The following is a 16,495-nucleotide window of genomic DNA, read 5'->3' on the forward strand; positions in this document are numbered from 1 at the left end:
AGTGAGCTAGGATATCCATGTTTTCATCTAAACACAAAGTGACAGCTAGTGGAAAGGAGAAATTCCGACCTCGGGCAAGAGCAGCAGGTGGGAACCTTTTATCCCATTACGCAAAACTAATGCAGCATACATGCAGGCCTGTTTTCCCCACTTTTCATTCCTGCTTGTTTTTCTAATGTTCCTGAGCAGGCCATCCCGGAGAATAGATTTGTATGAAATAAACACGCGGGATTTCTTCCAACCCATCATACATTTTTACAGCATTTTCCTTTTCCCGTTGAAGAAAACAGCAGGCGACTGGTGAGGAACAAACAAACCTCCTTTAAAATTAGAACCAGGAGACAGTGACAAAGGGGCTGCCGCGTGTGATTACTGAAGAGTGTGACAATTTTCATTAGCTGCAGGAAACAAATACGAAAAGATTAATCGCGCACCGTGAGGCGAGATTTCTAAAAAAGATTAACAACATTGCTTGGGTTCAGAAGTGAAGAGAAAAAAAAATCAACGCTTAGAACAAACCTAATAACAAGAACTCAAGACCTGCCATTCGTTTCACAAATTCAAGTTCACTACCAGCCAAAGACTACAACTGGAATATAAAATTTGCACATACATTTACATCATGATAATTGGCAGCCTGCACTATATTGATCAAATTATTCGTTTCTGTTGCTTTTGGTGAATTTAATCTGTAACCAACACCAAGTGGGTCAGTGGACTTCATCTTTGCTTCACAAAGCAAACATACTACAGCAAAGACATCACTTGATTTTTTGAATAATTCCAAATAGCACAATGATCCACTGGCATCCCTGAAGTCTGTTCAGTCCATAATCTTCCAAACACAATCACTAAGCAATTATAAGAATTATACCATCCTATTATTTCTTTGTGATGTCCTGTAAAGACTAAACCTATTTTTATAAGGCTTTTACTCAAAAGATGTCCAAACACACAAAGCATTTGTGAAGTACTGTAGTGTTTCGAAAGGTTACTAGTACAACATCAATCATTAAAACTTAACAATAAAGTTTAGATTGCTGACTATGGACTAACTACATTAACTAATTGCAATGCAACAGTATACATTTTACAAGTAAGAATATCTGGTTGAATTCTTGCATTTGTAGCCAATTTAATGCGACAGATTTTAAGTTTTCACAGAAGAATACTATGAATATGAAAACAGCCATAACAACAAAAATTACTTTGCAAATATCAAAAGGCTACTTCAGTAATGAAATAATAATCACAGTAGAAACCAGACACTGTTTACACCATATTGTTAAGAAAGACTTAAGACAGAAACATTCATGTACAGCTGGAAAAACAACTTCTAAAACAACAGTGAAGGCTGCAACATTATGCCCATGCTTTTCCACACTTGTAAGGATAACCTTAAAACTTATACCAATGCAGAGACTGTTGAGTCCAATCCCTTAAAGGCTGGAGTTCTGTAGGTTGTACAGGCTTAAAAGGTAGATCGGTAGTTTATCTGCAATATAGTCTATTACTTTAGGTGTCTCTTGATTTAATTTTCCTGCTTATTAATGCTTATTTTCCTACATTTACTATGCAGTTCTCTATCATTATACACAAAAGCCAAACCATAAACGTTGAAGCTAGCAGACTTCAAGAAAACACCTCTTGGTGTTAAATGGTGAGGTTTTATTATAATCTAAAGTATGAAAACAAACTAGCTACATTTTTAACACACTTTATAATACACCACTTTTTTGTTGTATCCCATGTGATTTGAAGCATTTCTGTTTTAACTGAACTTCTAGAGTTATTTCTCCAATGTTTAGGAGGATATCACCATAATAAGGGCATGTTTGTCATATGCTAAAAGAATAGCTTATAACAGGAAATGCAAAGTCTGTTTTTTTAAAAAAGCTCCTTTAAACCCTGTGCCCCAGAAGGTCCATTTATGTTGAGCTGTGAAAGTGCTTTACAGTAAAAACCTTGTGTAAATGGTTTAAAGCAATGATCCAGGGACCAAAGGTGATTCAGGAGCCTAGAACCAATATTTGTGTGCTCAGTGCAGTCAGATGTTGAAATCTGTTCCCCGTTTTTGAAAAAGTCCCACTGCATGCTGTTCCCTTTACATACAACAAGAATCTAGGAACCCCTAGGAGATATCAACTGCAAAGTGACATGACTGAGAGCCTCTCGAGTCCTGCAGATACAGGGTGCCTCATAATTTTAATGAAATCAAATGTGTATGTGTAAAACTGAAGCTGACCTAACAACCATCCCCTTTTCTGCAGAGCTTGTTTAATTGTACTGTTTCAGCACATCAGTTTCCCCCCCCCCCCCCACCAACTATCCAGAGGAGCTATAAATATTTTAAATAAATACACACAGTATTGCTCATAAGGTCTGCTATTTGAGGTCCAGTTATTTAGATGCATATATCTTATTTTATCTCAGCTTTTCAGCTGAGATACACAGATCATACATAAACAATGCAGTAAAAAAATGTCTCATCAAAAAACATGAAAAAAATTGCTTTAACAAAGCCATATGGAAGGAAGTGAAGCAGGATGGGGGACAGAGAAAGTGATTGATGGGCCCAAATTTTCAATGCAGATATAATGCTATTACTTGGCTTTGATAACATAATGAGACTGTCAACTTCTGGTTATAATTTTGTAAATCATCCTGTAACTGACTTGTCTGTAAACTGTGAGCTATCATGCCATACAGTATATGACAGCTTTATAGATCTGAACAGAGTGGTCGGTATACATTAATCAGTTGTCATGCATATGGAAATTTCTTCTTTATATCAACACACAAATCATAGTTCCCATTGGACAATAGCATATCTGGGTGCACTGCAGTGCCCAGGACTCAATGATCTAGAATTCAATTCCTGATCTTAGTCTTCTATTTATTTAATTTCCAGATAAGCTTAAAGATGCACTTCATCATCTCTTAGCTTGTTCAAGATACTGGGCAATGTCCAAATATCCTAGTATCATTTAACACACTATACGGTTTTCAGTAGCCCCTACTTCGAAATAAATGTTCATTGTAAGTCTATGTAAAGACCGGCGATGTAGATGTTGTAATAGAAGTGTGTAGCCTAAATTCGGCTCTGGGAGTGTAACATTTTATTGAAAAGTGAGGGGGAAAACTGACAAAATATGAACATCCTTTACAGTAGGTCTATATGTTTTAGAGGACATTATGTTTTTAATATAGTAAAATTTAGTAATTTAGTAAATTAAAATTCTAATTACTTTCCCTAAGAATCCGAATTTTGCCCAAGCTTGCTTGTTTCTTAAAAATACTTCCTAAAACAAATTTTCAAAATGATATATTGAAATGGTAAAGCAGCTGTTGTTAAATCCTAAACATTTCCTTTAGTTCCAGCTCCCTCTACAAACCAATCCCCATTTCCAATTCCAAAAATTGGAAAGTGAACCTGGAAATATGATCTGATTAGCTAAGATTTAACTTTGCTCCATAGAACTGTGAGGCAGCAGCACCCACCAACTGCTATACTAGCAGGCTACCCACATTGTAACAGTTCGTATTACAAATTTAGAACAGCTTTGCTTACACAATACTGAGCTCATTTTAAATGTGGAAAGAAGTCTCTGTTCCTCTGCCAAAAGTGAGCAAATATTTTAAAAGGTACAAACCACCTATAATATTTAATTTCAGCAAAACCCAGACAACATAATGAAAGCATAATAACCAAATAGTGAATTAAACTGCAGGTATTACCTCAAATTTAATCCAAACACTCCAAAGTGCAATGCAAATGTTAATGTAGTTTTTGCAAGTAATCTTCAATTCTCCAGAAATCAACATTCCACTTGCACTCGACTGGTCCGTGATATGGATTATCTACTAAACATATTTTAATTGATACTCAAAAAGCTTTGAATGTAACTTAATTACTAACCTTTGCACATTTCCAGATGGGTTCTTCCAGCTCAATTCAATCCTATAGAAGAGATGGCCCATCTGTAAAATCTAATATCTTCAAAGGCATTTCTGATCTTATTTTGGTAGAAAACGACTTCTTCAGAACCTTCATTGGCAGAATTTGATAGCAAGAAAGATGATAAAAAAGTTTAGAAAAAATTATAATTATGGATTAATGATTCAGTTCAAATTAGATTAACAAATGACAAAACTCAAGTATTTAATCATTGGGTATAACAGTTTCCCATTTAGGCCTATAAAAAACACTACCTTCTACCTTGTGAATACCAGTACTTCCTAATTGTCTAAGGTTTTATTTCTTAAGAGCATGACATTAAAAACTGCTCAACTTTACAGCTGCATGTTTGCTTGCAGCATTCCAATACCTCTCAAGCAGTGAAAACAAATAACCTGCTGCAAAGCTGCTTATTATGGAGAAAAATATGTCAGTTACATTCCCAGATCATAATCATTAGCTTTCCCAGCTGCAAATAACTACAGGTGCAAAGAGACAATGTTCAGACACTCAAAACAACCTGCTGAAACATGAAACCAAGGAATTGTCTTCAGAGATGTTTATTGTCTGGCATACCTCAGGATAACACAACACCTTCCATACAGCCAGAACTATACGGTGCACTGAGAAGAGAGCTAATATAAAAAAAAAAATCATTTTCAGACCACCATGACAGCAGAACATGAACCCTGTACTGTTTACTTAATACTTGAAGATAACGATTTGTGTGACAAACAAATTAACAAAGTCCCGATGATTTCACATAAAATGATAACACTATTTTTTTTAATAACCTCTGTAGGCCACATATAATTTTTGAACCCCTTCTTATGTCACGATAGGAAAGGAAATTCAAAGGAGGTTTATCTCTTCAATTTTTCAAGTACGAATACTACAGAAAACGGGATAATAATATGTGCTTTTTAATGTGACTGTGTGCTATTAACCTTAGCTAAAGCATGAAAATTAACCTCAAACTCACTTTTCTGGTACTTATTGAAAAACTAATTCCTTAGAATACTTAAAGCAAGGTCTTCAAAATAAACTCCTAAGTACTAAATTACACACTAACATGACAGTTTAATTTTCATTTTAAAATTCTGAGCCCTCTTTACAGTCTGGTGTTAATAAAGAGTCCATTAGCATAGATTAATTCCAGGCTTTTAGGCTATTACAGAAATTTGACTAAATGCAGTAAATTCTACATTAGGTCATGAAAGGGCAATACCTTTAAAGTCATTAAAGATAATGGATATTATAAACAACTCTCTCATCCTTTCAATTCTTGCTTCAGATCAGGTCCCTAACATTGAAAGCTTTTGTCATTCATTTTTCTTTTGTTAAAAAGTGAGAACATCTGCCAACAGAACAGAGACAACTGCAGTGCAGACAGGAACAAACCATCTGGTTCACGATGATTCAGTGTAATGACTTGGTTTTCTTCATATAAATGTAGGAACTTGCTTTCCCTTAGATACAATGACCTGTTCTCATAGCAGTTGTTCAGCATCCTTGATTGTAAACTCCACTTGCCTGTTAAGTAAATATGGTTGTTTTAGTTTATTTTCACAACACCCGCAGTATAAACGCTCAGGAATCCGGATGGGGAAATGGGCCATTATGCCCTTTGTTTTCTTTATGTCAACATGATATTGCACTCAAGTCTTTCGGTTGTACATTATTAGGAATACAGACAAGACCCAAATGATACATTACTTCGACAGAACTCCAAACGCAAAGAGCTACTGTAAATGAGAATTAATTTGCGTATCTGTTAGGGAGACTAAATTAAAATGAGTGAACTTAGGCAAAAGTTTCCCAAGGCAAAGGTGCAAAAAAAAAATATTCTGCAAAAATACAACAACAGCCTTTTGTAAAGTAGTTCCATTCACTTCAGGATAAGACTAAATGTTTAGGAAATTGGTACATGGAGGATTTGGGGAAGTTGGCCACTTATATATGCACAGAGACCTTTGCTAAAATGACTAAACTCTTTTACCTTCTGAACCAAGAAGAATTTTGACACTAGTCAAAAGATTGCTTTCATCTGAAAGGGGTCAATTCCATGTGTGCAGAGTAACATCTACTTTCAAAGCTAGAGAGAGGAAACTACGCAAAACCTTATTTGCAACTTCTTCTAAAATAGTAACAAACTAACATATTATGAGCTCACACCTGAAGAAGGCTCCACGACCGAAACGTTGTGTTTTCTTTCTTCTCTTTTCAGCATGGAATAAACCTATTACTTGCTCCTTTGCAGCCTACGCATGCTGACGCAGCTACTCACCTGAACTACAAACCAACATGTTGTTCACTTGTTACATCTTATGTTTAGCAATGGAAGCACTTCAGGAAAAAAAAAATATACATTTGATGTTCCCAAGAGATCCAAATAAACTCAATTTAAGAGTTATAAATTCAGGAGATGGGCGTGCATATATAGTCCATATAAAGTAGTAACTAAAGGGACTGTGAATACAGAAGCCTGAAGTTGATTTAAGCAATGTCAGATAAGATATTTATGTTTCACTAGTGAGCCGCACAAGCATATTGACTTCTAAAGTCTACACTGGATTTTCTGTACATCAAGGAGCCTTGCACAAGTTTTAGCACTATGAATTCACATTCGCATGAGCTTTGAAAAAAATATTCTGGTGCAGAGGTAAGAGATTTTACACAGACATGACAGAGGTGCAGGGAAAAAAACAAGACTTCACAATATTGCTCCTTGTGGGACTTCAAGATATTCAGAACCATTAGTTATTATAAAGAAATAGCCTAAATGATGGGCAACATAAAAAGTGTAGTGTTTTGTTTCCTGTTTCAATAGCATCTTGTGCTATAGTGACTTAGTAACTCTTTTAAGCTGCTTCTGGATAATGAAGATGCACTTCTCACAAGTGCTAACAATCAAATTGTGCCTTTTGAAGCTCCACTACAAAGATGAAAGGGTGCTCTGCAAGTGTTTGATCTCCCCATCTGACATTAAAATAAAAGTAAAAGGCCTCTTTGTTTGCAATCAGTTGCAAACTATTTTTAGATGTACTAACACACCAGTCAGTCAGATCAAACTACATACATGTCACCATTTCCATTATATTGCAAGTCAATATAAGAGTCAAACAATGTAATCAATAATTAATACAGATGTCAAGCAATGTACAGTACTAGCTTTATATTCTTCATGAACATGAAGAATGTTAATTTATTATGTTAAAGGGATATAACTATCAATAACTGATATATTACTATAACTTTGATATAAACCCATCTACATCCTACTCAGACTGCAGATATCACCACACCCACAGATGAGCTGCCATCAATTTGAAAAGTGACAAACTTCTTACCAACTGCTCAGATTTTACACAGGTGAACAGAACAGGTTCCCTTTCAGCCACATTGGTAACTTAAAGAAACAGGACAGTAAGTAGAGAGCAGATCAACATCTTAACAGTACAGTGTAACCTTAGCTCGGTACAGCTCCCTAATACTTAAGAGATTAAGCCTGGTTAAATTTAACATATTCATCAAAACCTCATTATCCAATGACATCTCCCTTAAAGATAAACAAAAGTCTCATTAATACTAAGGTTGTCAAAGTGTAGTCGACAGCCCTGCAGCAAGTCAGTATAAGCATATGGCTTTGTGATCACCATCCTTTCCATAATATGCTGACTGCTCACATATTTTACAGCAATAAAGGACAAATGAAAACAGAGAAATCAAACAGAATTTGCCACCACAGAAATTAGGGTTTGGCAGAAAAGCAAAAACGCAAAAAACAGACTGTGTAACAAAATGGCTTACTTTTCAGTGCTCCCATTTTCAAACCTCAGTCCCAAAGTTTCCATTTGCTAAGCTAATTAAGAACAAAAAAGACAGGAAAGGTGCACGGTTTTAAACTCCTTTCTGATTTTTCACAAATTCATATGGCTAACTGTAACTACAATTAGCCTACACATTCTGTTTACACAGATATATGAAACCAAGGCTTTCAATTCTATTCTCAGCATACTGGATTTTGTCAAGTTAAAGGAGATGCCTAGTACTATTCTTATTATTTACAGCATTGTATTAACTCGTTGTGTGTTTTCAATTACATTCGTCCCTTTTATTTGATGCAGAGCTTATCCTTATCCTTGTGTGTTTGATCAAAACCCACACTGGAATGTGTAATTGAGCTCTCTCCCAGAAACTTAAAGGGACTTTAAGGGCCATTTCCAACCAGAAATATTACTCTACTTTCAAAAACCCACCATAACTCTAATGGCTAAATATAGACTCAAAATGCATCCCTGTCCATACGACTCAGTTTACAAACCACACAGGGGAGTGAGCCTATGTTTTGTTATTTTTCTTCAAGGAATAACCATAGCACTACCCACTTTATGTCGTATATCTAAGGACCACATAAAAACCTCTTCATTCAAAGGGCAGCCCAAGTAATTATAAAACACATGTAGTATATAAAACAAGAGCTTGAAGTAGTTTTCTCTGGGGAAGGGAAAGAACTGATGTCGGCAGTTTTTTTTAAAAGATTACATAATACATTTGGTAGAGACAGGAATATAAAATACCGGTAAACTACTGGCACTGGGGCATTTATGCATTTCATGCCAAGGATGGAACCATCCTCATTATTAATTAATATTATTGATTAATATCAATACAAAACCAAGTTATTATATTATTTATTATAACTATAACATTGTTAAAAAAATAGTTAAATTCATATTGTGGTGAATATGAATAAAATTTAATTTAATTTAAAAGTCACGCCAGAGCCACCCACTTTTGTGTTAACCCAAAACTGTATTCATGGACACAAACAACTATAACAATATTTTTCTGCCATATGAGGACTTTAATAGGAGTGTCTATAAGTACAACAGCCTCACTAGTCCAAGGTAGAGGCAGTGCAGTTTTTCATTAGGAGGATTTATTCAGGTAGAAGAATCAGATGGAATCACTGAGAAAATTGAAGATAAAGCCTGGAGCAAAAACTGCATTTGATGTTCCTCGGAATGCTTGACTCCTTTTCACAGTCTTGTCTTTCTTTTAAAGAAGACTGTAGGGCAAGAAGAGGATTAACTGCAAAAAAAATAAATAAATGCGCTAAAGCTAATGCTAACTTTGTTCTTTTGCTCTCAGAGAGGGAAATAAAACAGATTTTAAATCTGATGTGAAGATGCATCTGTGGTCTTTCATGAAACAATACTATTTCTCTATATCAAAAAGCAAAAAAGTCCAAGTTGTGAAATTATTTCACAAGCAACAACTAGAAGAAAAAAACTTGAAGCTTTATTGTGAACCTAAGGCTACTTTGTAAAGTTCTGCTCAGTTTCCCAATACTTGGTTCAGCTGTGATTTTTATTGGCTATAATCCTTATTTCTAGATGAAAACCACAGAAATAAGAGATCATCCTGCATGAAACAACTGTGCTTTCATATTAGAGTCTCACTCCTGAGAAGCTCCAGAAGCAAAAAACCCATTGATTTTAACAGAAAAAATATCAGAAGTGTGTTTTCCAAAAATATTAACATTGGACTGACGCAGCTTTGAGTAAAATGTTGAGTGTGCGACTAGTTTCATACACTCAGTTCTTTCTTTTCTTCAAAGGTCAGCATGTGAAAGCATGAGTCCAGCCCAGTATTCGCAACTCCAATTTTACAGAGGTGAGTACTGCCATATCCACCCACTTTTTTTCTTTCTTTCAACAGAGCATGAACTTAACCAGACTGATACAAAAACCTACTGTAGAACTAAAACATTTAAATCTACCCCTCCAACTCAAAGATCAAATTTTGTGAATGTGTTTACGTGTTTTTTTTAATACTGAATCACATTCAACATCACGGGAAAAAAAATAAAAGTGACTTAAATTAAACAATTCTGTGACTCTACAAAATATTGCAGGTACATTTTTATGAATGTATAATGTTAAGTGAAAGAGGGATCTAAGTCTTTTGTTTTTGTTATTTTAATGCATTTTATTACACTACATTAAATAACAGTTGCATGCATAATAAACAAATCATTTTGGAGCATTTTCAACATTTGACAGCGATTAATCTGTAATGTAAAATTAATTTTAAAAATATAGGTACTTAAAATATTTTACTCCCATTTCTTTCAGGTTTGAAAAAAATGATCCCATATGAATGCTGCTTTATCAAAAAGCATGAGAACTGAAAAGAAGTTTGATAGGTGTCCTTAATCTTTACCTGTCATAGCTGTAATGTTTCATTATGTTCCATAGAGAGAGGGCCCAGAAACTGGGGCCTTAAAAATCCATTACTTAACGTCATTCTTCATCACTAAACACACTAAACTAAACACTCTCTGGGTGTTGCTTCAAACAGGTTTTAGTCAGCAGCACATACAATCTTTCATCAGAATGTAACATTCCAAAATGAGTTACAATTACCAAGATATAGTCTTTTAAATAATTTAATTGGCTGACAAATTAATTCATTATTTGATAATTTATACTTCTTTATTCAGTTGTGTATTTTTGGCTGAAATACCTACAGCAGGAGTTTCTCATCTGGGATTTGAACCCACAGGCTTCCAATTAGGAGTCCAGGGTTGCTAACCACTTCTCCCACAGTTACCTTCCATGTTGCCATTTAACTAGTAGTAAACTGTCATTTAAAAAACACTAAACCCACGCATCAACACCTGCAATGAGTTCATAATTTACATAACTGGACAAAAGCAATCAAATCTAGACTAGCACAGACACCACCACTATCTCACACCTCCTATTCCTGTATGTGTGAGGTCACCAAGCCCTAACCCTTCCCCCCCCATCTCAATTTAAACTTTATTTTATTCATAGGTTTAAATTAGTCTCCAAAAGAATCAAAGGACACTTGGTTACAAAAAGCACAGCTCTCCAAAAATCATTCTATTAAAATTCCAATGTAAAATACTGACTCTTTAGACACCGAATTCTTGCATTAGCTAACCACGTATCTGCAGTTCACTACAAGATAAATCAAAGTAATGTACAATTAAACTTACACAAGGGCTATGTTTACAAGTTTCAGAGGAAAGGGATGAAGGAAAGTTTCAAAGCAATGCCTTTTAAAACTATTATAGATGCTAAATGTTATTCTGCAAATGCTTAGAATTACCTCTTCTACTAAATTTAGGTCGACAAAGTCTATAACTGATCGGTATTATTTAGGTAATATTACTTCAAAAACGTTTTCTAGCAACATTTCATTGAGAGCTTATTTTTTATTAAAACAATCCTAAACAACTAATGTGTTATACTTTGCTGAAACCGTTACCCATAATACTGTAACTTACAGTATATTTTCATGAAAAAAATCATGAAAAAAAATGTAATTAAAGGATTCAAGGCAGACGGGTACATAAAGTTGCTTATTACTTCATACTGTAGCCTATGGTGCACTCATTTCTAGAAAACTGGTATAGATATTAATGTAAATAAAACTGATGCTTCAGCAGACAATGGAACAGTGAACCAGAATAACTACTGAAGTTGCTTCTTCTATGTACAGTAGGCACGTATCCTATCCAAGTAAAATTACATCACTGTGCTGTTGTCCAGATTTGCAATGTCTTTGATGAATCTCCTATTACCGTACACTGTAGTACTTGTTACGTGTCCTTCGTTCATTCAAAACACACATTTGCTAGTTTCATTATGGACTCAAAGCATTAATCATTTCAGAACTAAGACAAAAAAAAGTAGGTGAAGTGCTGGGAATTAGTAGCTTAACGTCTATGGATGTACATGATCACAGATATTCCAGCTCTTATTATTATCAGTAAATAGGATATAGTGAAATGGATCATCATACTTGTAAATATAGACATCTTTAAGCTACAGTATATGATACCTTTTAAGTTAACGTTAAAATCAGAAGCTTCCCCTTTTACTGTAATCCTTAATTTAAAATGAGGTCGAAAGGCATTCCAGAGATAGCATGGATCTTTGTAAAAAGGATATTTGAAAGGAAGCAAGCAAAAAAGCGTTTTTCGTCTGTTCTTTCACGAACATAAATACCATCTTACATTCTAAAGGGAGCAGAATAAAACATCTATTCGCTGCAACAGACAGTAAAAGAACCAAGAACCCCACCAACATAATTAAAGTTTGACATTCAAAGCGTCCAAACTAACAACATACAGTATAACTTGATATTTAAGATATCTTCTGTAACCAGTAAAAGACGTTCAAATTAAGTTGATAACATATCTGCGACGTCTTATCATGTTTAAACATATGTTATCTCCGGGTTGTTTGCGGTTGTTTTTATTTTTGCAACACTGTAATAATGTAACGCTGATAATAATAATATTATTATTATTAAATACGAGTAGTAACAGTCTTTCACTTATTGTGGCATAAACTGAACGGCTCGGCTCTTCATGTTACGCGAATCACCCAAGCAACAGTAAAAACTTTCCCCCTTAAAGGAGACTTAAATAGCCATGTTGAGCTATTAAAACTTACCCTTTCCCCCGTAATAAAGGACGCCAGGACGACAGAAAAGATTATCCAAACGTTCCTCATAATTCCTTTTGACAAATGAGCGCTGCTGGAAACAAAACAAAAACAAAATCTATCTCCTGTACAATTCCTCCAAGCACGGCGATTCGTGTACTTCTGCTCCCCACTTGTTTGTTCCTCTCTCTCCCACTATTCTCTCTCTCTCTTTCTGGAATCCCACCGGATACGTGTTGCTTTTTTTATTCCTCCGCGCACTTTTTTTTTTTCTGCTAAAGCCGCACACTGAGCATCAGTTTAGGGATATGAAACAAGCCCTAGTCATTCTCACTTTCTCACAGAGCATCGAAAAGTTTTCTGAGCATGAGCTTTTTTCCTTTGGTGGTGGTGGTGATGGGGGTGGTTGTTTCTTTGTGACAATAAGTCCATTAAGCTAACATGTGCAAAGCCATACCACGCAGTGTGTTGCTGAGCTCGGAATGCGACGCCTACAGCAGAAAGAACAGAAGAAAAGGAGATCTTCTCAGTGATTGACAGATGCCCTGACCAGATGCATGCATCACGCATCGGGGAGAGACGGTTTTTAAAACTTGTAAATACTAAACTGCTACTAATAAACAGCGAGAAAGCTGAGCTGCAGCTTGCCTCACTTCAGTGTTTCCTCTAATGTGTCGCTTAGTCGTGATATTGGCTTTTTAGAATTCAGGCTGAAGCACTTAATTTTTTTATTTTTCTGTATAAAGGCTCTTAAAATAATGTACATGTAGTTCATCATATCGCAACCAAAAAAGTCGCCCCAACAACAAAGACGTAATTTAATCATAACACCCTGCCAAGTGGCGAGGTATGATTTTTTGTGTGTTTTTGCATAAAGGTTTAAACGATTAACGTGTCGGTGTCGAGATTTTTTTTGTATGGTTTGGTTAATAATGTAGTTTGTAAATCCATATTTACCAAACAAGGGATAGCTGGAAAGCCTGCTGTTAGCGAGGGCAAACCCGATGTTGAAAGAAGTTGTTACTCTACAAAACCTTTTTCGTTTAAAGCAACAGGTGAGGTCATCTGCCTTTATGAAATATCATCCCGCAAAGGATATTTTATTCTTAAATTCAGGTTTGGAAATGTTAAAATTATAAAAAATATTGTTTTTTTGTTCTTGTTTGTACTGTTCAACACAAACTAAATTCAGATGAGTAATAGTATTAAGCATCCTGAGCATTCTAATCTTATTTGGTTATCAGATTTTGTCTCCACCTAGTGGTTACTGGAAGTTAGAGCCTACAGTGAGCGTGGAAAATCAGATAAAAATAATTGGAATCCACTTTCTTATCGCTCGTGTTATGACAATGTAAATGATAGGCTGATGATTTAAGATATCTGACCCGTCGTCAGTAAATGCACATAGGTTAGGGTTTGGAAGGAACAACGGTTCTAACTTTTAAAACCAAACCAAAAAAACCCATAAGCATAAACATCAGATGAATTACTAGCCAACTATACATGAAGTTTGTACTTTTAAGTTATTTTCCCTTTTCAAGGCAGCAATACACGTAAATATTAAGTGAGTAAATTAATAGTCCCAGTTCTCATGTTTTCCATCCTATTTCTAACACCGAAGTTGTAAAAGAGAGTCCGGGGAATTGAGGGGGTTACTGGCGTTTTCGAACAGGTCAGTTGAAGATAACTCCACATGTACATGTGGAATTTCTATCAAGGCAGGCCTGTGATGCCCTGAATGTCAGTGGCAGGGGGTGTGATGGGAGTCCCAGCAGGTAGTATGTGAGGGAGCTGTAACACCTCACTCCTGTCTAACAAGATTTTACTTGGATGGTGCCCCAGATCATTCTGTGTTCAAAGCAAAGGTGCAAAGTGGAGTCAAAGCATCATATCTCTGATGTACCTTCTAGCCCACATCACCTTCCCACAGGTAGAAAGCTGATATAGCCTATGATAACAAGGAAATAAGTGTATCTAACATTGCTTTTAGCGTGTCGAACAGCCCGTCGCGTGTCTGCTGCCAGCTCTTAGGATAGATCAGATTGGAAAAGAAACAGAACTGGAGGAAGGGATCTGAGGAGCAGTGGGAGTGGGCATCTGTTCATCTGTGCTGTGTTCCAGTCACCACCTTCATTGAAAATGAGAAGCTGGGCAACGGAAGGGACATGTATTCAGATTTGAATTGGGTAATAAGTAATAAGGGAATGGGGAGGAATCACCTGCTTGGAACATGTCCATAATGAATTCTGGTCCCACAAACATGATGTGTAAACAGCAACAATAGGAACTGGGCATACACAGGAAGTGAATACTGAAAAACATACGTTTTATTTATTTTTTAATGTATGCCTTAAATAATAGCATTGTTGGCATTTTGATTATAAAATGCCATAATGTTTAGAATATATACATGTATTTCTTGACTGAATCATTTATAGACCAGTTTTGATACATCATTATACCAGTGTGTATTCTTTCTGAAAGCTGCTTTACAAGATATTCATACCAATTGCTCGCTGACCTTAATTCTTGAATATTTGTGGGGGGGTTCCCTGAATGAAATGAATTGAATGTCTTTGATTTTCCTTTCTCCCTTTTTTCTTTTTTAACAGAAAAAATATGTACTGTATGATCAGTTACTGTATATCTGGTTACATAAGTAATATTAACAGATATACTGTATTGCATCCTAGAAGAGGTCTTTATTAATGTAATATTTATTTAATGAAGTACCATGACTTCATTGTCAGGCTTAATAATGTATAATTCCTAGAAATATAAACAATAACTACTGTCTATCAAATACAGATCCAGATTAAGTAATAGTATTCTAAACAGTCCAGTCCAATATATTATAATGCATGGAAACTATGTAGTTCATTTCACCCAAAACTGCAGTGGTCTTTGTAAACATGGTGCATTAGTACAATATACAGTAAGCCTGTCCAAGGTAAGCACTGTTTTCAATTTAATTAATCCTTTTTTCAAATTTTTAAAATATATTATTCAGTGTTGTTCACACACTCTGTTTCTTTTTTACTCATGGTACTGTACCACGTTTTTTTGTAATTTACTGAATGCTTGTTACCATGCTTTTAAAACAAGACAGATGTTTTTGAAGATGCTGAATTACTCTTTTTTTCAAGATAAGAATGAACATTTCCACTTTTAAAACTTTAATTGTATGTTTATAGTTTTTTTCCTCACATTTATGTTTCTTAAAACAGATCCGAAAGTATTTTGTTCATCTATTCTGTACATATGTACAAAGCGAAAACACTGAACATCCCTGATGCTAATAATGCCGAAAAAACAGCATTCGTGTAGTTTTTGTTATAAAAACAATTAATCTCATACTCTTTTGTTATTTATTCAAACATATGATGTTCAGAAAGTAATCTCATTTAAAAAATACAAATTTATATAGCCTAAAGTTTCTCAATGCCTGTGAGAAATAATGACCAATGATTTTATACGCCTGTCTTTGTAGCATTATTTTCCAAAGGCTGGTCACCCTGACATTCTTTTTGGTCTGTGATGCTAAGTTCCTTGATTTTCCTCCCAAGCTAATTTGGCTTTCAGACAATGGCTAGAGCTCCACCACACAGTCAAATGGCACTTTCTAGCTAATGCCTCACAGATTGCTTTCTTGTTATTCTTTGTACTCTCCTCTGTCACCTCCCTCCATCTGTCTGGCCAGCTGCTTGAAAAGCAAGGGGTAAAAAGATGCACATACTGGTTTTATGCAAGTCTCTCTGTTGTTGTTCCATTCTAAACAGGAGCCAGAAACAATAATAGTTGCCTATTAGCTAGAAATATTCTTCAAATGATTTTGTTGTAATTATGCCATAAGTATTGCTGCATATTCCTAACTGGATTAACCTACTTGTCACTTAATTTATTGATTGGCTATCACCAGTGTTAATTTACTGTATAGTTAATTCTCCATTTATTTGCTCAAACACTGTATCAGTATTATATGTTCTCAAAACTCACAGGGACAAAATGTATTTTCTCTGTTCTCAAGTAAAACTGTTCACAGCAAGAAGCA

The 16,495-nt window shown here is 35.3% G+C and overlaps 1 protein-coding gene across 1 annotated transcript in view; it reads right to left on the minus strand.

Moving 5' to 3' along the window:
* sdc2 (syndecan 2) overlaps nt 1-12,964 on the minus strand; it is a 54,056-nt gene extending 41,092 nt beyond the window's left edge. The window contains exon 1 of the mRNA XM_088928640.1: nt 12,454-12,964. Within this exon, the coding sequence (XP_088784766.1) occupies nt 12,454-12,513 (60 nt within the window). The 5' untranslated portion in view covers nt 12,514-12,964. The remainder of the gene's footprint in view (nt 1-12,453) is intronic.
* Between the last annotated feature and the right edge of the window lie 3,531 nt (nt 12,965-16,495).

Source organism: Atractosteus spatula, chromosome 12, assembly GCF_055471065.1.
Source record: "Atractosteus spatula isolate fAtrSpa1 chromosome 12, fAtrSpa1.hap1, whole genome shotgun sequence".
Lineage (NCBI taxonomy): Eukaryota > Metazoa > Chordata > Actinopteri > Semionotiformes > Lepisosteidae > Atractosteus > Atractosteus spatula.